The sequence below is a fragment of the Leuresthes tenuis genome, unplaced genomic scaffold (assembly GCF_036924035.1).
Source record: "Leuresthes tenuis unplaced genomic scaffold, fLeuTen1.0.hap1 SCAF_9, whole genome shotgun sequence".
Classification (NCBI taxonomy): Eukaryota; Metazoa; Chordata; class Actinopteri; order Atheriniformes; family Atherinopsidae; genus Leuresthes; species Leuresthes tenuis.
In genome coordinates this window covers 16,651,313-16,673,044 of record NW_027325363.1, presented here as the reverse complement: position 1 = coordinate 16,673,044, position 21,732 = coordinate 16,651,313, and the positions used below count along the sequence as shown (strand labels likewise).

Below are 21,732 nucleotides of genomic sequence, written 5' to 3'. Positions count from 1 at the left end.
CTAAGCGCATCATTTCTGCTGTCGTTCTCTCAGGCTCTGCAGAAGTTAGCAAGTCAGTACTTAAAGAGGGACTGGCCTGGAATCAGCCCTGATGACCAGAGAACAGACTATAGGTAAGTTTGTCTACATGCGTTCTCATGTTCCGTGAAGTGTGAGGCTTAAAGCTATTTTTGCTCACTGGTTTTGTGTTCTTGTGTCATCTAGCCTATAAATTGCCTGCACCGTCAGCTGCTCTGTTCAGATGAAAAGCTGAATCTGTCCCCTGTTGGACTCCTCCAAAATAACATAATGAAAAAAATCTGAATAAATAAACCTACATATGGCTTGCAGCACAGTTATGAGTCACTGGTGTAGAGGCACTGAAATATAAAACTTCTAGTTGAATTCAAGTTACTGTGACAACTGGAAATAAGCTCCAGTAACTACTGCATTTCTGCACGTTCTTTTTTTTTTTATTTTTTACCCTTTCTCTCGCATGCACACATAGTTTTGAATGACCACAGTGGCAACCACACAGTAAAGAAAGGAATTTTAAAATTCACTTGTGCACAGTCTATGGTTTTCTGACTCAATGCTCTCGAGAGTGTTCGCTAAAGAGCATCGGAAACACTTTTTTCGGCCTTTTTCCTCTCCTCCTAGGAATGTTTATGCAGTGTGGAGGGCCTACTTGGAGGGTACAGTTCAGGTGAGCCAGTCCAGGCTTAATGTATGCGACAACTACAAGAGTCAAGTATCTGATCCCGCGAAGACTGTCAGACTCTATAAGGAACAGCAGCTAAAAAAGGTGAGTGAATGTGTGGACCGTGGAAGTCGCTCCTCCTTTCCTGGAGCGATCTTTGTTCTTTATCCCTGTCTACATTTGTCCCGTTTCATGTGCTCACACCGAGTTAAGATGACTCGTGTTGCTATGCTCTTTCTTTAACAACTCACCTACCCCCCCCCCACTGCAGACCATTGATCAGTTGAGTGGCATTCAAGCGGAGCTGCAGGAGTCAGTGAAGGAGTTGGCGAAAGCCAAGAAAAAATACTACGACTGCGAACAGGTTGCCCACGCTGTGCGAGAGAAAGCCGACATAGAGGCCAGGTGAGTTGCGCTTTAGCGGGGATTATGTAAATGAGGACAACGCCGCGACTAAACATATGGTCTGCATTGTCTGAGGGAATGGGATCGAGAAAAACAAAGTCGGTTCGCCTAACACAGAGAAGTGAGAGAGTGAGAATGCAGAGGGAGAGATACGATGATAGAAGCAGTCACATGCAGACTGTGACGCTTCTGAGAGACCGAGGTGAAGAAAATGCAGATAAAGAAATATTAGCTCGCTTGATGGAGATGTATGATATTTAATTTGATCACAGTGAGTCTTTTATGATTCGTCGCTTTGGAGGCTTCCTCAGCCAAATGAGTAGGGGAGTCTCACAATTAACTCCCGATTTTGATCCATTGCTGAGTGTTGTTTTCCCAGCATCCCCAGGCAGGAGTAGCTATGGCGACATTTTCACTTCATTGAAACCCCCCCCCCCGGCTCTGGTTAGCGCTCCCATCGATTGGCCGGTCGACTCGCTTTCCGTTCTCTCTCACTCAGCAGAAAGTCGCAGCTACAGAAATGATTGCACCGCCTCCGTGCCGTTCTTTGTGTTTTAGAGGAGAAAACTAGCGAGATATTGATCCCCGACAAGCGGGGAGAAATCGCAGGAAGGAGTCGGTGTGAACGTGGAGACGCATCACACACTTCCAGCCTTTGAGTGCGCTCGGTGTGCAAAGAACTCAAATAGGAGCGCATCACATGAGCTCACACATGCAGTGACATTGTCACACACCTCTAAAGCATTTGGCATCGCTGTGCATGGGGGGGCGTTAGGAGTGATAAACAAGGCCTTTTTTTTCAAATATAAGCAGAACAAAACAAGTTGGCCTTTATTGTAGGTATCTGAAATCTGACCAATAATGAGATTTCCTGCTGTCAAACCTCAGTCTAATGCTTGGTGCCCAGTTTGATTTATTAGAATAAATAATGTGAAGGCGGTTATTGTTATATGTAAATTAAAGAAAGGAAACTTGATCGAGACTGACTCCTTTGCTTCATCTGCTTTTTTTTTTTTTTTTTTTCAGGTCTAAACTGGCTCTTTTTCAGTCAAGAATTAGTTTACAGAAAGCAAGTGTAAAGGTAAGAGGGCCTCATCCTCAAAGTCATCACGGCAGAGCTTTCACGTGGACTGTTTTAAAGCTAAGAGACAAACACAGACGTGGATATTTCTCTTTGTTCATTGACCAGGACTCATGAGTCTCTTGCGAGTTTTGCAATAATCTCTGTACCTGTTTTCTTTTCATTTCAGTTGAAAGCAAAGAGGAGCGACTGTAATTCTAAAGCGACACAGGCCAGGAATGACTACTTGCTAACGCTAGCTGCTGCCAATGCTCACCATGACCGCTACTACCACACAGATCTACTGCACTGCATACAGGTATTCACAGTGATGTGAGAGAAACTGGGCGGATCCTTTCCAGGGCTAAAGAGCAGGAGTCTCAGAAGGTTTTAATGCCACAGGGCAAAGTCCTGGCCTGGAGAATAACCCGAGGGATCACTTTCTTTCTTTTAGTCCCGAAAGAGGGGTAACATTTTCTAGGTTGAGTTAAAGCACAGTTTCAACTCCCTTGTAGTTGAATAGTTGGAAGGGGAATATTGCACTTGAAAAAGTGACGATTTCACAGTTTTGAGTCTTCAAAGGGAGTCATAGCGTTTTATGGACTTCTGATCTGAGAGGGGCTTATGTAAGGGGGAAAAATGCAGAACAATTAGCCATCTTGATTTATACTCCTACTGGATGACTGGTTGGCAGGAAATCATGAATTTTACAACCGTGAGCTAAATGTGAAAGGCCAGAAAAAGGGATGAAAGGACTTTAGGCGAGCTTTTCATTCAAACCAGCTTGATCTTAATTTCAATTCAACATGTCTGAGTCAGTTATGATTTTTCAACTGTGCTACCCGGGGGGGGGGGGGGGGGGGGGGTATTTACAGTGGCACATATACATATAGTGTGAGGCATCTTTACATTCTATATCTTTTTATCATAAACTGTCGATAAAAGATGGACGTAGCTTTCCAGACTGAGAAATGAAGCCACTGTAGAGGCGTCTTAAAGCTGCATTCTTTCTAATCGCCAGCAGGTCATCGCAAAGATAAGACGGCAGAGTAGTCTACGAGAGTCTGATCCTGCTTCGTACTTGATCTGTGAATGCAGTAAGCGTTTGCCATTTTTTAAAGAGCAAAACAGTCAGGACCAAAATGCTGGAATTTGAGGCTACACAAAGCCAGCGGTAGCTGCGACCATCTATAATTAGTCCATTGTCTTTCTTTTCTGTTTCCCGACGGTGCTGTTTTCTCTCTGTCATGCTGAAATGATGTTTCCATCTTTGTTTTTTAAGGGCATTTGGAGACTATGCATTTAAATAGGTTCATTTGAGCTTTCCTTACTTAGCGAAAGTGCTTTTCTGCTCACTTGTGGTGATTTTTGCCACTTTATAAGAACGTGAATGTGCATTACAGGAGACGGAAACACCTTCTCCGAGTTGACCTCTGACATAGCCAACATGCAGCTTATGTGACTGATCGCATGACTAAAGGAACACTTCTAACATACCCAATTTTAAAAGCATCCCTCAGTACCTCTCTCCATTTTCCACTGGCCAAGTCGATTTTTCATTTTATTTTTTATGTTTGTTCCTTCTCTTTTAAAGTTCTGTTTGCACTTTCCTTCTCCCGGTCTTGTTTCTGCTTCTCATTCTGATTTACTCTGCCTTCGGCATGAGCATCTACACTAAGAGGCCATTCTGAATAATAGATCCCTAGCTCCTTTTGACAGAAGGACAGAACTGCAGGGAAATATGCATGTACACAAATATGTGCATGCAAACAGACAAGGAGAACGAGGGCCACTGCTAGAGGGGAGCAAGCTGTTCATTCACTAGATGTGGCGATGGGAGGATATTCAGGATTTAGTAGGAAGTGAGATTCACGATACTACATTTCACCTTCCAGAAAATCCTTCAGACAGCTAATTCTGCTGAAGTGAAGATCCTTTTTTTTTTACCAAAGCAAAGCCGAGTCATCTGTCGTTAATTTTGTACCAGACAGAGGGAGATGACGAATTGAACGTGGGAGAGATGGCTTTGAAGATATAGGATTGTTTTCAGAGGAAGATAGATGAGGAGACTTGCCAGATGAAGGCTTGTTTAGATCAAATCTTCACTTCAAAAACAGTTGCTGTACTGGGAACTGTGCTGGGCTGCAGCAGTAACTTCTATCCTACACGGGAGCGCTGCTGTCCTTGTCAATGCGACAGTCGTGGTGAGAGGACAGGAGGCTGCTCCTCGTCTCCCTCTGCTGTTAGAAGCCGATGCTGGCGCCTCTCTCTCCCCCTCCAGACACAAACCCGTTTTACACATTTGCACCTCTGCTGCCCCGTCTGCCCCACTGTGTCGTACTGATTGTTCAGACCGATGCAGTCATTCAAAGTGAACACGCACAAACACACACGCCCACTGGCCGTGGCACAGGGACGGGGCTTTTTCTGGAAGCTGACTCACTTCATTTCAACACTACCGTAAATGGATAAAAAGAGGAGGGAAGGAAGAGAAGAAAGGGGGAGGAGGAAATCACCAGAATGATGAGGGAACATGCAGAGAGAAGTCGGCCAACAACCCACCCTTAATGACATAATTTCCTTGTCAATAACCTATTGTTTTATAAGTCTGTGTTATGTGTGTGTAAAGGCCTCATTTGTGGGGTTTATGTGCAAATAAAAACATGTTTTTCTATGTGATTATGTGTTCGCCTGTAAAGGGAAAAAGACTTGGCCTGAAAAAAAAAAAAACCCTGGCTCACGTGGTGTGTGTGCAGGTTTCTGACAGTATGAGCTTTTTTTGAAGTACTGTGGCCGAAGGAGTGTATCCGTGCCTGAATATTTGAGAGCTGAAGTGTGTGTGTTTGCGGTCTCTGTTTTGTTGAATTGGAATCTGAACCCCTTCACCTTCCCTTGCAGCTGTGAGAACTCTGTCCAAAGAACACACACACACCCGTGTCTTATGCACACATTTTTTCAGTCTTTTCCTTTTCGCTTTTGCCCGCTAATGCTGCTGTTACCTTTTCAAACGACCTGTCCTCGTCTCCTTTAGCCTCACTCTCGCTTTCCCTCTGTCTGACTTGTACGTCTGGAAGTGCGGCCCGCAGCCTGGCAGCGCTATCCCAGTAAAAGCAGTTCATTTAGGCTTCATGCTTTATTGAGGTACCTTTCTATCAGTACATCAGAACTTTGAATGTAAGCTATCAAGCAAAAACAGCCGTGTGGTTTCAATCTTTTCTTGTTTTTTCTGCCATCTCCCCCACTTTTGTGTTTCTTACTGTTCGCCTCGCCATCTTTTCTCCTCACTCTGCTCTGGTGAAAATCATCAGACCTCCGTTCTATTTTTTTGAAAGCCTATGGCAGCACACCGTATTTACAAAGAAACCGAATTCATCGATGGCAGCAATGCTACGTGCCAGTGGAGAGGTGTGTTTGCGTGTTCCGAAAACCTCTCAACTCTCAACTCATTTCTGCTTTTGACACCTTTGGCCCAGCTATAATGTCTGCTCCATAAAAGGAAACTGCGAACACCACGGAAACGCAGACTGTTGTTAACAGGTGCCGACACAGATATTTGCAGAGGCCTAACCAGGTGATATAAGTGTTAACACCACTATGGTGTATTCCCAGGGTTTCAGCTCTGACTTCAGTAGGTTTTCCTCTCGTCACGCTTAAAGATTGTGAAATTTCACTGACTTAATCTTTTCTTGTTGGTCCTTCTCTCTGTCTGTCCTCTAGGCTTTGGACGGGAGAATCTATGAGCACGTGAAAGACTACCTGGTAGCGCTGTGTCGTACGGAGTTAGAGGCCTCCCAAGTGACACACAACACCTTCCAGTTCCTGTTGGACAAATCCACCAGGGTGAGTCAGATGGACCGTCTGTGCTCATTTGAAAGCTAGTTCTTAAAGAAATGCAACAGATGCGCTTGACTTTTTTAACTCGGTTATTATTCTGCAGGTACTATGTGCCTGTTTGGAATAATTGGGATTACATTTACAATTTGGGCTCAGGCACTATTTTTTCTGTTATGTCATGGTAGAGGAATTTGGTCTTTAGCTAGACTTGTCTAATGGAACCGAAACACAGCTTTTTAGCTGTATATTTTAGCATATCTCTGAACTTACATTGTTTTGTTAGCTGTTAACACAAAGAACGCATTGCCAAGAAATGCAGAATACAACTGGCTCAGTCGATGTTTTCATCCGTCTTTGATTACGAAGCTGTCATTTATATGCATTCTTCTTCTGCTGCTCTTAAACCTCTTGATGCAGTATAACACTCGGCTCTCCGGTTTATTATTGAGGATGCCTTTAGAACACGACCGGTTCGCGTTTTCTACATCTATAAAGCTCCTCTCTGTAAAACTGCTGGACTTTCCTACATTTCCACTTTACTATGAATCCACTTCACACTGTATTAGGTCCCAAAGTGTCTTAACCCTGAGTGTCAGCGTGTTAACACGGAGCTGTGAACATCGCCTTTTAATGTCTCTGTCCCTCGTAAGTGGAACAATGTACTAAAAAAGAAATCGGATCGGATGCTTTACGCATTTTATTGAAACTGTTTGTATCTCATGATATTATTCTGCTTCTGTTTGAAATGTATTTTATGCTGTGTAGGTATTCTGGATTGTATGTGTTGTCATTTCATTGCTCTTGTCGTGTCTTAAAGTAGAGTTCTTAAAGTAGTCCCTTTATCGTGACCTGCAAAAGGTCACCTGTGTTACCGCATCTCTCTAGTTTCAAGGTTCACGCTTAAGCCTTGCCTTAGCGTATGAGGCATTTATTTAAAGCATAGATTTCACTACGTGTTTTGGCCTTTCGTCCATACATAAAGGCAGTTACTGAGATCTGACCTCTTGGAGCACTTCTGCCTTTTTTTATATGAATACAACAAAAATATCTGCAATATTAAAAAAGGAACTGAAAACAACATATTCTCAGGCAGGAAAGAGCGAACGGAAATATCTTCAGCCGACTCCAGAGGATTACCTGATGTGTACAAACACCGAAGAAAGGAAGAAAATGCCACAAACGTTTGGGTTCTCTCTGGAAAATGTTCATGCAGTTACAGAGTTGCAGTGCATGTGTGGGAAAGTCCTCCCTACTCTTTGTTGCTTTTCGACCTGAACACGTGTGCCATTTTCATAGCTCAAGAATCCATATGCGGATATGAAACACTCACCGTCTGTAGGTTTGAAATGTGCCGGTTAAAAGGTTTGTTGTTTGCTCCCTCGCGGGCGGGAACAGCAGCTGCAAGTCAGCGTGGCTTCACTGAGGTTAGAATAGATTCCGGCATCAGGCGGCAAGTTTGTGTGAAAATGTACAGAATTGATTATCTCCTTCTGCTTCTCTCGCAGATAATACAAGAGTTCAACCAGCAGTTATTCATGCAAGAAAATCCCGTGTTCCACAAAGCACACGACTTCCAGTTCCAGCCCAGTGAATGTGACATGGTAAGAGTTGCATAGACGCGCACACCTATGCTGTCATAGCATCTGTGCACGCGCAACGCTGTCATATTGTATTCAAAATCCTTAGATATTTGCACATGAACTTGTCTGCAGCAGGACAAACAGACACTCGCACACACTCAGACACGGATACATCAACCAGCCTCCTGTTTTGCCTCATGTTAGCTTTTCCCTCGAATCCTTTCTTTCTTTTCACTTCACTTTACACCTGTGGGTCAAGTTCTTGGCTCATATCAGCCGGCTGGACTGCTGAAACGGCCTTTTTTTCTCCACGATTTTAGGCTAATCCATCTGAGGCTGAGAGCTTTTCCAAGCTGAAGCAAAAGCTCTGATCATTCTCTCTCTCTGGAGAGATCTTTGGGTATTTTGCTTCCTGCTTTTGGAGATTTCTTTCTGTTAACAATTCAAGATGGAACAGTCCACTTAACTAGAGACTGGTGACAGCATGAGAGAAGCATGAATCGACTCTGTGTTCTAATTTTTATCGCCAGTGCCAAGTGATGTGTGTCCACTGGGAACTTATCTTTCTAGCCCTTGAATCATTCATCGTTCATTAAAGCTCATCTAAAAATCTTTTTTATTCAATTGACTGCTGAATGTAACAAATATTTAAGATTGTGTAGAATGATCAAAGTCTGTGTGATCACAGTAGAACAGATGGATTTGGGCTGCCGGGTGTCTCTGGGGACCTGTTAAGTATTTCTGGCTTAGAAAGACACGTCTTTCAGTGGACACAGGGCCTAATTCCTCTATAGAGAAGCTATGCTTTTCTCCTGTGAGAGTCATATTGTGCTTTCTTGATTCTCTGCTACTTTTTCTCCCACAAGTTTCTCTCTCCCTCTTTGATCTCTTCTCCTTTCTCTGCTACTCTAACATTTATCTGTGTATCAATATTCGATTCCGTCCTTGTGTCTTCCTGTTCCTCTTAAATCTTCGCTAACACATTTCCCCTCAACTTTTTTCCCCATAACCCTCTCCTTGAACCTGTGCGTCTGCGTGCTTGCACTGCTGCTCTCGGGTGTGTGGATGCCTCCTGCCTGTGTGTGTGTGGCAGACTCTGAGCTCGGTGCAGCAGTTGGTGGACATTGAGCCGTCGCCCGTCAGTGCCATGAGAATGACCCTGGCACAGGTAGTCTTAACCGTTGTTGGCATTCCCATCTTCACTCCTAACACAAACCATATCTCATCCGCTCCATTCATGTTCTGTTATTATCTGTATGGCCTGGTAACCTGTGGTTAGCTATGTACCAAACAAAGCTCTAACAATCTAGTTCAACACCAACAATTAAGGTAGCGACTGATGTTTTTGCATGACTTTGTATGTATGTATGTGTCATTTTGTGTTTTTTTCTTGCAAACTACAAACCATATGAATACAAACTACAAAGCAAACAGATCAACTTTCCCCGCGTGTTTTTGCGGCCGGTGCATTTCGCGTCAGTTGGAGTCAAATCAGGATCAGTTGCTTTGAAAAAAAGATGGAGTTGCGCTGATAATTGCTAGTCTCCACCGCAATACTGCCCACCAGTGATCATGCCACTTGTGGTGGGTTTTTCTGCCAGGAGAAACCTCATGTCTGCAGTCTTTGCAGGCCGCTGACATTACAAAAACAACGTTAGAATGCATAATAAATGACGCTCCCTTCCTAAGTGTATGTTTTTACGGTAGGCAAAGCCTTTCTCCAAACAGGAAGTCAACTAGTAGCCTTTACATCCCAGCTGGCTGGCTGTATGGGCCTGTCCTTTATTATGAACAGACAGTGAAGCAGCTATCACAACACGTCTTGCCCACTTCAGCACAAACAGGACTCTTAGCATGAGTGTACCAAACATTAGTGCTCATATTTAGCAACTTTGAACCCTTTGCGGTACACCCAGGGGTGTTTTATTTAATACAGGGCTAACATATTTTTAACTTACGAATACATGTTGGCACATCTTTGTGTTCCACAGATCATTAGTGTTAAACATTGATCTCTGCGGGTCAAGGAGGACGTTGTTTATAGTAAATAATATTGGTCAGAGCCTTAACCGTAGTCATAATGTGTGCAATTTTCCATTTTGCTTAATTATAGAACAAGTTATCAGAATCTACACGGACTTCTGTCATATTATCATTAGCGTGACAGTTGCATGCTGCAGCAAAAGCACACAATTACATCATGACATCACGATCATTGGTGTGTCAAAGACAGAGGCTCTAAATTCCACGTATGAGCTGTAACTTTAGCTGTCGCTCGAGTCGACTTTGCTGTTATCCAACAACTAAACACTCTTTGCTATTTAATAATGTTCAAAGTTCTTTGACTATTCTAACTTTTCCTGCCTAATCCGTCCTGTCCGATGTAGCGTAAACTTCACTGTCATGCTGGTCGAACATGTTTCGGTGAGCAGCACAGTATTTCTTTCTTCTTTTTTTGTCTATAAGTGTCTGTATCTGTAAGCAGAACGAATGAATGAAACAGAAAACGTCAGCTGTATGCTGATTTATTATTATTTTTTTAAATATAGTTGAAACAACTATGGGTTGTCAATCTGACACATCAATGTCAATCTGACACATCAAGGTCAATCTGACACATTAAGATGGATTGGTCATTTTTACCTCGGCAAGACGTGCTAAACGTTCTGGTTCGTATTAACTCCGATCCTGGACTGATTCTACCACATTGTTCAATCCAGGAAGTGCAGCCTGTAGATCAGTGACTGCGGCATTTAATGCAGCCTGCCATAATGGCATGAAATACATCGATTATTTCAGGCAGCTCATTTCATTCTTTGGCATCACGACAGAAACTCTGATTTGTAATAAGAGGAAAAGCAGAGGTGTGATTTATTGCGTGTGTTCAGGCTTGCCCACCATCGTGGCTTGCTGGGACCCTTAATGACGCTGAGCTATTGTTAACAAATTTTGCCTCACCTGTGGTTTTCTTGTAATGAGAAGTCTAAATGTTTCCTGTGAAAATGGTCTGTCCAAGTCAAGAACCGTATTTTCTGTATGAAACGAGCGTTGCTGCGGGCGATAGAGGAAACCTTCCCTCGGATAGTTGAGATACAGCTGATCTTAAAAGCACTAGTCCTCCGGCTGACATAAAACTGTAGATTAGCACAGAAGGTAAGACTTGCCAACATAAACCACCATCGGAACAAATGCATTTCCAGCTCTAAAAGAAAGGCAGAAAACAGCAAAATCATGAGACTAATAAATCCTACGTTGCCTTCCTGAGTCAGAAAAACAACACTGAACGCTTTCAGCAAGATGTATGGGGGCAAAGGTCTGACCTAATACATCAAGTGAAAAGTAGTGCAGCTATGACACAGCTTCCATATTTCCCAGGTGCCCCTTAAAACATATGCCGGGTCGTTAAATTGGCTCTTTGTCCTCAAAACTTTGGCACTTCCTGACTTAAATGCACACAGTGTTTCTTGAATATTCGGGGACTTCAAAAGAGGAGACCGTAACGCTGACAAAGCGGGTGGTTAGAGCCATAAATCTGGAGGATGGGCATACCTATGATGTGTCAACCGTCCCTTCTGTTGACCCTACCACTAAACCAGCAGCTGGGCCGTGCAACTTCCTGGAGGTGAGTCAGCCCAACACTGTGTTTCAGTGGTTAAAACAGGGCATCATTTTTCGGCTTGTACACATAAAAAGCCTACTAGCTATGCTTTTACCACAATCTAAAAGCTTTGTGCTCTAATGCAGGCTATGCAGACACTATGGAGTATTTCACAGAAATCTTGCTTTCTTTGCTGAAGCGTTAAAAAGATGCTCTTCAACACTGAATATCAGAGCAAGAGACCATTTTTGTGAGAAGAAATGTGAGGTTAAAGGTGAGGCTGAATGTGAGATCCAGCCACCAGTATTTTTAAGTCCATAGTTTTAGCAAACTATCCGAATAGAAATGTAAAAAGAATTCATCTTTATGTGACACGTTATCTGCCAGCCACCATTTTAATCCTTGCTCCCTTTGTTCCTCGGTGTTCTCCCATGCCCGGATGTAATTAAGCTGTAAATCTCCAGTGTAATACTTTTTGTTTCACACCTATACTTAGCCAGTTTTATACCCCAGCGTTACTGAATCAGCTCATAATTAATGGATATGATTTGCTCGAAAAGGTGCAGTTAAAACACTGTGTACTTGAGTCTGGCTATTAGCAGATTATGGGAACCCAAGCTTCTCAGATCTGTGAACTCACAGCAGTGACACCCAGCCGGTTTATTTTGGTTTGCACCGATGTCACGATTGACATTTCTGCAAATTTTTTGACACGAGACTCTAGATATATTTCACAACTTTTGCAGACATGAGGAAGACTTGTTATTTCCTCAAAGCAGAGATGGAAGTCCAGGTTTTGCACTGATTTACTTCTGGGAGACCTGAGGCATTGGTTAAATGTGCTGTGTGATGTACAGATAGGAAAAGCACCTTGAGGCAAAATTTGTAACATGCGATATCGACCACTGACATGAGTTGGTGTAAAAGAATGAAGAAAATAGAGTTTTTTTTTTTTTTTTAAATGAATACTATCAAATACTAGTCCCTGCTGTAAAGAAGTAAGGAAAAGAAACAAATTAGAGGAATTAAAGAGTAGAAATGGCAAATTTTCCAACCATTTCTTCAGAGCAATTAAGAGCAGCCAGCTGTAAAATGTTGAGCATTTGCATAGACTTAAGTTTTTTGTGTTGTGTGCGTATTCCTGGTCGTGAGTCCAAGTCAAATCAAGACTCAGGGGAGGAGCACCAAAGACAGCAACATCTGAGAATGATGTAGTCAGCATTGTAGATGTTGTTAGCTTTTGTGTTGATTTCAGGACTTTTACACTGCTTTTTTTGCCACAGAGATGGGTTTTCGAGTATCGCCAAATCTCGCTCGTCCAGCATACACCAATCAGCCAATAACATTACGACAATCAGCCTAACATTGAGAATGTCCCTCTCGTGCTTCCAAAAGAGCTCTGATCAGTCACGGCAGCAGAGGGTGTCCCTAGAGTCACTCGCATCGGCACCTTAGAGATAGATCCTTCGGGCTCGGTATGTTGTGGGGTGGGTTGGACAGTTTTTGTGAGGCTCAGTGTTGTCCTGCTGGGGTAGTTTGCTACTGTTTTGGAGAACTGTTGCCATGTGGGGACGAGACAGGTATGCAGAGATATTAAGGTGAATGGCAAGTGTCAAAAACATCTATGAGAATACCAGGATACAGTTTTTTTCCCCATCATAACAGTGTACTGTAACAATACAAGCAGTGTTAGTCCTTTGCTTGTCACTGGTTTTAATGTAATGGCTGATTGGTGCACGCTTGAATTTCAGACTGTGGCGTGGACGCCACACATGTAAGTAGAAGAATCTGAGGAGACATCACTAGGAGCAAACTCAGCATAGCGAAGGGTTGACATTTTAGGTGAAGCAAACCATGAGGAATTCTAGTGATCATTTTCCACGAACCAAACAAGCAGATGAAAGGTTTTTCCAGGTGTGATGTTTACTGGGCATTTAATTCCAGAACGCCTTGTTACTGTGGTTTATCGACACTACAGAGGGTGTGGTTTGATCAGATGTCATTCAATGCTTGTTTGTTCACGCACACGAAAGTATGTGACACGATATTTGCTGAGCTAAACCTCCACCTTCTTCAAACCTGAGAAAAAAAAGCGCCACGGACGAAATGAGTGCAATAAGCTGAAGTGTTTTAAGTCTTTTGCCAGTAAATGCGCATTTCAGTGGAATCCAAGTTCCCTGAAAAAAAAAAAAAAAAAACAATGTTGCTGATTTTGTGAACGGTGGAACTCGGAGGCAGATTTGGCACGCCGTAGATTTGCCACATGGTTATAATCGGTGATGAACGCTTTATTGGAAAGTCGCGTAGATTTATTGAAAGGGTCGCATATTTTCTTTTAATGCGTTTAAAAAAATAAAAAAAAAAGGGGAAAAGAAAAGTCTCTTATAAAAAACGAGAAGGCTGTTGCCATGTGCCCCCTGCTCTTTCACTTTTTAGCACACACACTCACATTCCTACACACATATGGTTTCAATACCATTTATTTTGTTCTGAGAGGATTACGATGGAGCTTTGCTAAACACACAGTGTATTGATTATGTGTGAAGGAAACAATCGCTCTCACACTATCTTTAGCTCAATTAACAGCTTCAGCATATCACACGCCTCGAGCTGTTAACACTGACACTGTACTTATGGGTGTTTGCATGTGCGGGGCTGGGTGTGCGTTTACCCATGCCTGTCTCTTTGTGTGTGTGTGTGTGGCTGTGTATGTTTTAGAGTCGTCAGCTGGAGTCGGAGTCGGGGACGACGGAGGAGCACAGCCTGAACAAGGAGGCCAGGAAATGGGCAACCAGAGTGGCCAGAGAGCACAAAAATATCATTCACTGCAAGAGAGTAAGTGCAGCGGAAACGCACGCTGACGAGCCGTTCAACGTCTGAACCTCAATTAATTAGAAAGCACATGCATGCTCCTTTTCTAATGAAGTTGCGCTTGTGTGTGTGTGTGTGTGTGTGCGTGTTGCTCTCAGTCTCTGGAGGAGTGTGAGAGTCACGGCCTGCCCCCCACCGAGCAGGGCAGACTAGATCTGGAGCTGAAGATAGACGACACCAAAGAGATGATGCGCAAAGCTGAGGTCTGTGACTCACATTGTCAACATTTATTGTTGTTTTAGCATCTGTGACTAAACTCTCTCGTGTGTTCAGATGGCTTTCCTCTTTGTGAACTGAACACACAGACGTAAGCTCCAGTGTCTGCTCCCGTGCGCAGGATGCGAGGATATAGCGAACAGATAGATGACTGATCTCCAACAAACCCTCAGATGACAAACTTGTGAATGCAGTGTTTATGTATATGTGCTGTTCTGATGAGTGGCTTGTCACAGAGGATTTGATCCATTTGATGTAAGGATGAAAAGTTGAATGCAGGTATAGAGAACAGGGTATGTGTACCTCACAAGAACCAGGAATCTACAAATATCATCCATCACACGAAATGTCAAATCATCCATGTCATTCAGCCCATGCACATCGACTAAGCCCAGTAATCTCATTTATGTAGTTTTCCCACATTCTGCCCCTTTGTGCAGGTTTAAATGCACTTTCCCAGAGTGTCGTTTGTCTGTATGCCTCAGTGTGAGAGCAGTGCAGCTACAAAAGCACCAGCTCTAAAGTGAAGACAACTGAAATGAAGGTTTTACGCCTTATACTTCAGATTCTAAGCGGTCATCTTGCTCTCCCTCTCTCCTTTCCTCCCTCACCACTCAGCTTTTCCTTTTGCGGTTATCATTAATGCCACGATTCTCACAGATGTAACATGTCACACGCTGGCTGCCAGCGGTGCATCGTCTCCTCGTCTTATTCCATGCATGTATTCTGTCTGCTTTCCAGCCTCGCTGAGCTCATTCTCTGCACGTCACTGCCTTTTTGTTTCTCTTTGCTGTCGGTCTTATCGGGCTTTCGCGCATTTGGCGCCCTCTGCTGTCAGATTAAGTCAAAACCATTTTTAATTCTCGTTAAGTGGCTCGTTAAGTATTCGTCGGTAACTGATGATTTTGAAAATATTTGTAACTTTTTGATCTCAGGGAAGGTTTTTCATTTGAGAGTTTAAACCACATCACCTCTCCTCTTTGTGTCATTCAGTCTCTTATCTCCCACACCGTCTTTCAGGTGTCATTTTCTCTTGTTCGCCAACATTACCTTCACTAAGTTGATGAATATTTGATGAGCTAATTTGGTACGAAAGATCTCATCACAGAGCTCTCACCTCATAATCATAAAGGCAGCGAAAAGGTGGAGAAAAGACATAGGTTCAATTGCAGCTTTATGCGAACAGCGATAGCTTCATTGTTCCTTTTATTTGAGGTCAAATCTTCATCCCATTGAGCCTTTTCCAGATAATTTCAGCCCCTTGTTAGAAACCAAAGCCACAAAGACGTACATTTAGGACAGAGAATCAGTGTACACCAGAGTTGCAGATATCTGTTTGGATTTTCCATGATATCAGACAGAGCTGTCAACTTGGGGGGGGGGTGGACAAATTCAGATATCTAGACCCAGGAATGTTTTACTTGGTGGCAATCCTCTGATAATGCAGGGTTATCGTCAGAGGCGGCGTTCCTCAAAAGCCAACTTAAGTGAAAAAGACAGGGATCAGCAAGTAATAACAGAGTGACCGCACACTTGGCCTCTACACCAGCGCTCGTTTGTTGTTTTTTTTTTTTGGTATTTTAAAGGGCAAATGTGACAGACAGATGCGTTTCTAAATCGGTATTTATTAGGGATACGCTGTCTGCGGTGAAAATGTGATCGTGCAGGCAAATCTGTGAGGAAGGTAGAAGGTTAAGGTTGATTTGTGATACAGTTTTATTTACCCCTGAGATGCATGCTGTAGAGAGTAATGCTCCATTGGGGTTTAGAAACCAGTTTATTTGTCATTATTTTAGTTTATGTTTTAGCTTTAAATCTATTTTATTTTAAGTGGTACTCACCTTTATCTGAGGGACAATCCTCTTTTATTTGCCTCTACTTGAATGTATTCAATGAGCAGTGAAAGAACAGTTCTGTATTCTGTTATCTACAGATGCTGGTTTGATTTTATGGCCTCCGTCCAAGAGCTCGACAAAAGACTGAAGCCAGAGGCTGTGCACATCTTTCTCCGAAATGACTCATTTATTATCGAAACAAGATTTCATGGCATGATAAAGTGAATTGCTTAATTCAGGCTGTGATAAAAAGCAGTGAAGATTCTCATAGAATTCAATTCGTTATATATTCTTGTATAAATCATATATGATCTCGCTCCGGGCCTTCTGCTCCTGCTTTTAAGACCACGAGCTTCCAAACTCAGAATCAAGGGAAAAGTTTTCTGAAAGAGGCAAAAGGTATAGGATTTCACGTTGACATCCTAGAGATTTGCAGTGTATTTTGATTTAAAAAAAAAAAGAAAAGAAAAAAAAGGGGGATTTTCCAGAACTGATTGGAATGAATTAAACTCCAGTGAATGTTTTCCTGGAAGTCAAATCCCCTTTTTGCGTTGCTGAGGAACTTTCATGCGAACGGTTTCCTAAACTGTTTATACAGGATCTGGCTGATGTGATTTTGAATATGAAAAAGAACTCTTTTTTTTTTTTTGTTGTTGTTGTTTTGAGATGCTTTCGTACGTCTTTGCCGTTTTACATTTTGTAGATGCTGTGTCCAGCCTTAGCTGATAAGGGCTGTCGCTGTCTCTACCCGGCAGTCTGTCCTCATTTACACGCTGCAGTGACACATGGAGGTCCCCCAGACTCATTTCACCACAAGCATCCAAAACTGATAAGAATTGGTAAAAGTCAGCTGAATATCCCATCACATCTAGCTCACATTTTGCCAGCGCTGACATGGTTATGGACCTTTGGAGAATTTCACGTGGACGCATTCTTGAGGATGAGTTCACATTATTTGTGGTTATTAAAACCGAGCGCACGTGTAGCACCAGTGGACTAAGTTGATAAGACGCATTGCCACCCTGTCTCTGCACAAAAGGTGCAGCATTTTCTCCGTGCAGCATCTCTCTGCCCGTCTACCTTTCCATCTCCTTTTCTTCAGTGTTGGTTCTATTGATCACAGTTGCTCAGCTGGACTGTCTGTCTGAGTTTGTGCTGTGCTGCCCGCCGCTGGCTGCTTATTATATCGACTCCACGTAATGATGCACTGCTAGAAATGATTTTAAGGCGCACCTTCGGGCAGTGAAAAGACCGGTGTTTTCACTTTTCATCTTCGAGTTCGGTACGTTACGGCCTATCAGCGGCGGCCAAGGTTGACGCGTTCCTTTGATATTTGTTGGGTGCTGCTAACGGAATAAAACGGAGCCACTTAAGGAAAACAGGTCTGTATTGATCAAAGCGTTGGAGTCTGGCTCGATTCCTCTGCGGGGTGGTGCTATGAGCTATCAATCTGCTCTGTCAGCACAAGAGAGGGAGGAGATCAGCAGGTAGCGAAGGAGGATATTGATAAAGACAGTGGGAGAAAGCAGAGCTACAGAGAAAGGATCAGAGAAGTAAAGCGTTCGAGGGGTGAGACGAAAAAGAGATTGAGTGAGCATGTCAGGGGTCGCCGAACTGGTGCTTATAGTTTTGTCACACTGTCTCATTAAGGGAGAGCACAGCTCAATTGGGTGTTCACAGCTTATCAAAGAAAATGTAATGATTTCTTGCAAAGGACACTCCATGGCACAGATTTATCACATTTCAGGGTGTAAATTCAATTCACAGCCTTCACTGAAGGCTGCCTCTGCTGTCGACAGGCCAAAAATAGAGCGTTATCAGGATCGGAGAAAGTTTTGCTCTGGTATACAGGTCCATTGAAATCAAATTTTCCTTCGTGCGCGAAGCCATCCTCCGTCTGAGATGTATCTCGTTTCCTTTTTGTTTGTTTTTTCATCTGTGGGAAAATAGAAATGAGGCCCGAAATCTTAAACAAACAAACAGAAAGACTGATACGAGAAAAGCTGTTCTGGCCAGTGATGTGTGTGTGTGTGTGTGTGTTTTTTTTTTAACATTCCTACCCCACTCTTTCTCCAAAGACAATAAAGTTGAAAGCCGAGGCTCGCTTGGACCTTCTGCGACAAGTGGGGGTTGCCGTGGATACGTGGCTGAAGAGCGCCATGAACCAGGTCTGTGCTGTCTGTGAGAGGTGGAAGAATACACGCTCCGTGTTTGTGTGTGTGTGTTTGTGTATGTAAGCACCGCCTGCTCCACGCCTTACTTGTTTCATGCAGACAAGTGTGAGGCACTGGGTGATACGTGTGTGAGTGTATAAATATCCTCTCGCAAATGAATTCCCGTCAGTATCCTAGTGTGTGTGTGTGTGTTTGTGTCTGTTTGCAATGCGTGTATAAACCACCCACTTTCTCTGTGCATGCTGTAGGTGATGGAGGAGCTGGAGAATGAACGCTGGGCCAGCTACACTTCCCACGATCCCTCACTGTCGGTGAGACACTTCCCCTCACTGTGTCTGCGTTGCTGCTTTTTTTTGCCATGTCAGCACAACTGAACCTGTTCTCATGAAAACAAAAAAAGTTCATTTTAAAAGACGTGAAAACGGTGGAGGAACACGGCGGACCCTCGCGCCCCTTTGTGGGGGAAGACGGTTAGGCAATCACAGCGCGAACGCTGGAAACGATCAGGTTTAGATTTGTAACTCCATCCAAAACGGTTTGCTTCGTCGTCACGTGGACCAACAATCAATCCAAAAGCGGTAATCTCAGAGTTTGATTTTGTTTTGTTGTGTTCCAAACACATCTCAACAGAAGAGCTTCAAACCTGCCATAGTAGATGGGAGTGTGTTGTAAAGGGTTTAAAGAAAATCAGAGGGAAAAGGCAGGCGGTAAGGAAAATAAAAGGGACGTTCTGATAGACACAGTTGGGATTGAATTACTGACGAGAAAACAAGGTGACCAGACCAAAAAAAGCCGATGAGGTACTCTAATGTGTTAGTTTTCTTTCTCTACTTATTTGCTAGAGTAGGAAGAGTCATTCTGTGGGGCATCACTGCAAGTTTATAAGCTTAGCTTAACTACAAAGCGGCAAAGATAAACCATTTTAACCTTAGCTTTGGTCTATTATTAGTAGCACAGCTGCTTGTCAGCCAAAGCGAATATAAGACAGGAAGGTGGCAGCAGTCTGTGTGCAGTATCAGGATGGCTAATAGCTTCGTTACATCTCATAGCCCATTCTAACCTACTTTATGCAGCGGTTCAGCTCTAGTTGAACCCTTTGTAAGATGCTAACAGTAGCCAGTGGGAGCTCAGCAGCAGTGTCAACGCCTAGACAACGTAAGGATGTGCCGGTGTTTCCTGTCCACCTCCTGGCCTGCATGTTTCCCTGTTACAACACACCTGCTTCAAATTATCTTCACGCTCTTCAGCAGTCAGAAAACGACTGACTCGTTTAAATCAGATGTGACCGGGGGTACACTGTGAGAGAGCGTTGCTCGTGCTGTTACCTCACCTGTCGAGGTCTGACCACTGAGGCAGATTATGGTTCCAGCTGCATGCCGGAAGACTGAATGGTCATTACTAAAGAAGGAGAATCAAATTACTGTAAACTTCTCTATCTCAGACTCTGAGACAGGAAGAGCTGATCTATTTCCTCGACCCAGTGTATTTGAGTTATAAAGGACTGCATTTATATAGGATGGTTTTCTATAAGTTTTCTGTTTGTGCTGCTACATCAAGCTAAATTCCCTGACGAGGGTCACGTTTTACCCCAAAAGTGGGCGTTAATGTGATGCCAGCAAAAGTGTCTTGGTGTTCTGGTCGAAACTATTGATGAGCCTGTAAAGTTTGTCAAATTACTAGTTACCGACTTGGCGTGAAAGTTAGAAAAACTCGCACCCATTGCAAAAGTCACAGCTGTCTGTGTTGCATGCATGGTGGCCAGCGTTATCCCCTTTAGATCAAAGCCACCGGGCCACTGAATGCTGGATGTGTGTGATAATCAGAAACGATCCATGAAATAGTCTCTCCGACGGTTTTTTCTGCCCTCAGTTCATCCCGTTAAGAACTGAAATGTTAAACTCCTAACGCAAGTGGCTCATAATCCTAGACTTTTCATTCTTTAATATTTCTTTATATGTGAAAACCACCCAGCTAGAATAGTTCTCCTGACAAATCAACTGCTGAAGGATGTAAATTGTAATATAACCCAGCTCATAGCCTCAGCCTTATCATCTGCTGAGCTGTAAGAGCCTCTAAAGGCGGCTCACTTGCCCGGTTGGAGCGCTGATGTAGACATTCCACGGTTTGCGTTTTTTTTTTATTTCACGACCCTCAGCTTTAACAGCGAGATGGGCTGAGCACCGAGCTGATGTAGAAGTAAGTCGAGGCTGCAGAGGTAGACTCTGAGTAGCACTGCTGCCTCACTTCATAAATTACCAGTGACGGTAGATTCTTATCTTTCCTTCCCCCTTTACAGCATCCCATCGAAAAATAGCTCGATATTTGGGGAAATATACCTGTTTGCGCCTTTATTTTGTCAGTATGTAACAAACTAATAACCACAGCCCTGATCGGATTGATGGTATTTTTCGGAAATGTGCTCTTTGTAAAACTCACATCAAACTTAAGTCACGCCCAACCTCCAATTTTTTATTATGTCTGTGCAGCTGTAGGTGTCTTTTGGGCTACATAAGCTTTACAAGGAGTGAGGTGTTCGTCCATCACTCGGTGATTAATACCTTGACGGACTCAGTGTGGAGACCTATATGTGTCTGTCAGTCAAAAGGACTAAAGATAGTCTGCTCCACTGGAAGCACTTGACATTCTGCTCACACGATATTGCAGCTCGCAGCTATCACCAGAGTGGAAGAGTGTGAGATACTGAAGGTGAGGAGGAGAGAGAAAACATGGAGAGGAAGGGGGGGGGGGGGGGGGGGGGGGGGGGGGGATCTAGCAGGTAGATAAATAAATAGAAAGATGCAGGGATAATAGATGGAGTTGTGCTCTGCAAGAAGGAGTGGTGGGAAGACGATTACTGCGAGGGAGGAGGGAGTTAGCAGAGGAGAGGAGGTGGTGTGATTTGGAAGGTTGAGGAGAGAATAGCATCAGAGTGAAGAAAAATTGGATGCCGAGGTGAGAGACATGGGTGTGTGGGGGGGGGGGGCTCTGAGAAACAGAAGAGAACACTGTAAGGCCACAGTATACTTTAAATTCAGACACATGTCACTCGTCAAGACAAAGAAAGTGCACAGGCCTCGACACATTTGAGTTTCACATTACATCAATACCTGCAAATAGTCCGTTACGACTGACCCGGTTTTAATTGTTCTTCCGTGTAGAAGCTCAACCAGGCGAAGGCACTTGGTGAAAACTTCTCCAGATGTCATTTAAAGAACAGACCGCAGGAGGCACGCTAAGGAGTCAGGCGTTGAGCAGAAGATCAGCAGCCCTTCATTTTATTTGGTGTGCACTAAATCCACAAGAGACCAGAAAAGATAGAGAGACTATCATCATTATTAACTAGGTGCAACAAAGGGAATAAATGGTGCATATGGGAGGCTTTAAGCAGCAGTTGGCTGGTTGAGAAGAGGTCAAGAAAAGAGCACGTTAACAAAGGGATGAGAAAGACGGATGAATTGTGAATAATAATCAGCCTTAGAG

At 43.5% G+C, this 21,732-nt stretch overlaps 2 protein-coding genes across 3 annotated transcripts in view; one reads left to right on the top strand and one right to left on the bottom strand.

Moving 5' to 3' along the window:
- Nucleotides 1-7,364, bottom strand: part of p2ry2.1 (purinergic receptor P2Y2, tandem duplicate 1) — a 41,208-nt gene extending 33,844 nt beyond the window's left edge. Inside the window, exon 1 of the mRNA XM_072392575.1 lies at nt 7,309-7,364. The gene's annotated coding sequence lies outside the window, so the exon portion shown is untranslated. The remainder of the gene's footprint in view (nt 1-7,308) is intronic.
- The window catches only part of LOC140314403 (F-BAR and double SH3 domains protein 2-like), a 58,585-nt gene that overhangs the window by 27,384 nt on the left and 9,469 nt on the right, over nt 1-21,732 (top strand). The window contains exons 4-15 of one of the 2 annotated variants that reach the window (XM_072392573.1): nt 34-113; nt 640-784; nt 951-1,084; nt 2,111-2,165; nt 2,335-2,463; nt 5,862-5,984; nt 7,484-7,579; nt 8,652-8,726; nt 13,875-13,991; nt 14,126-14,230; nt 18,157-18,246; nt 18,501-18,563. In XM_072392573.1, coding sequence (XP_072248674.1) covers nt 34-113; nt 640-784; nt 951-1,084; nt 2,111-2,165; nt 2,335-2,463; nt 5,862-5,984; nt 7,484-7,579; nt 8,652-8,726; nt 13,875-13,991; nt 14,126-14,230; nt 18,157-18,246; nt 18,501-18,563 — 1,212 coding nt within the window. The remainder of the gene's footprint in view (nt 1-33; nt 114-639; nt 785-950; nt 1,085-2,110; nt 2,166-2,334; nt 2,464-5,861; nt 5,985-7,483; nt 7,580-8,651; nt 8,727-13,874; nt 13,992-14,125; nt 14,231-18,156; nt 18,247-18,500; nt 18,564-21,732) is intronic. The other variant, XM_072392574.1, reaches the window with a different exon arrangement.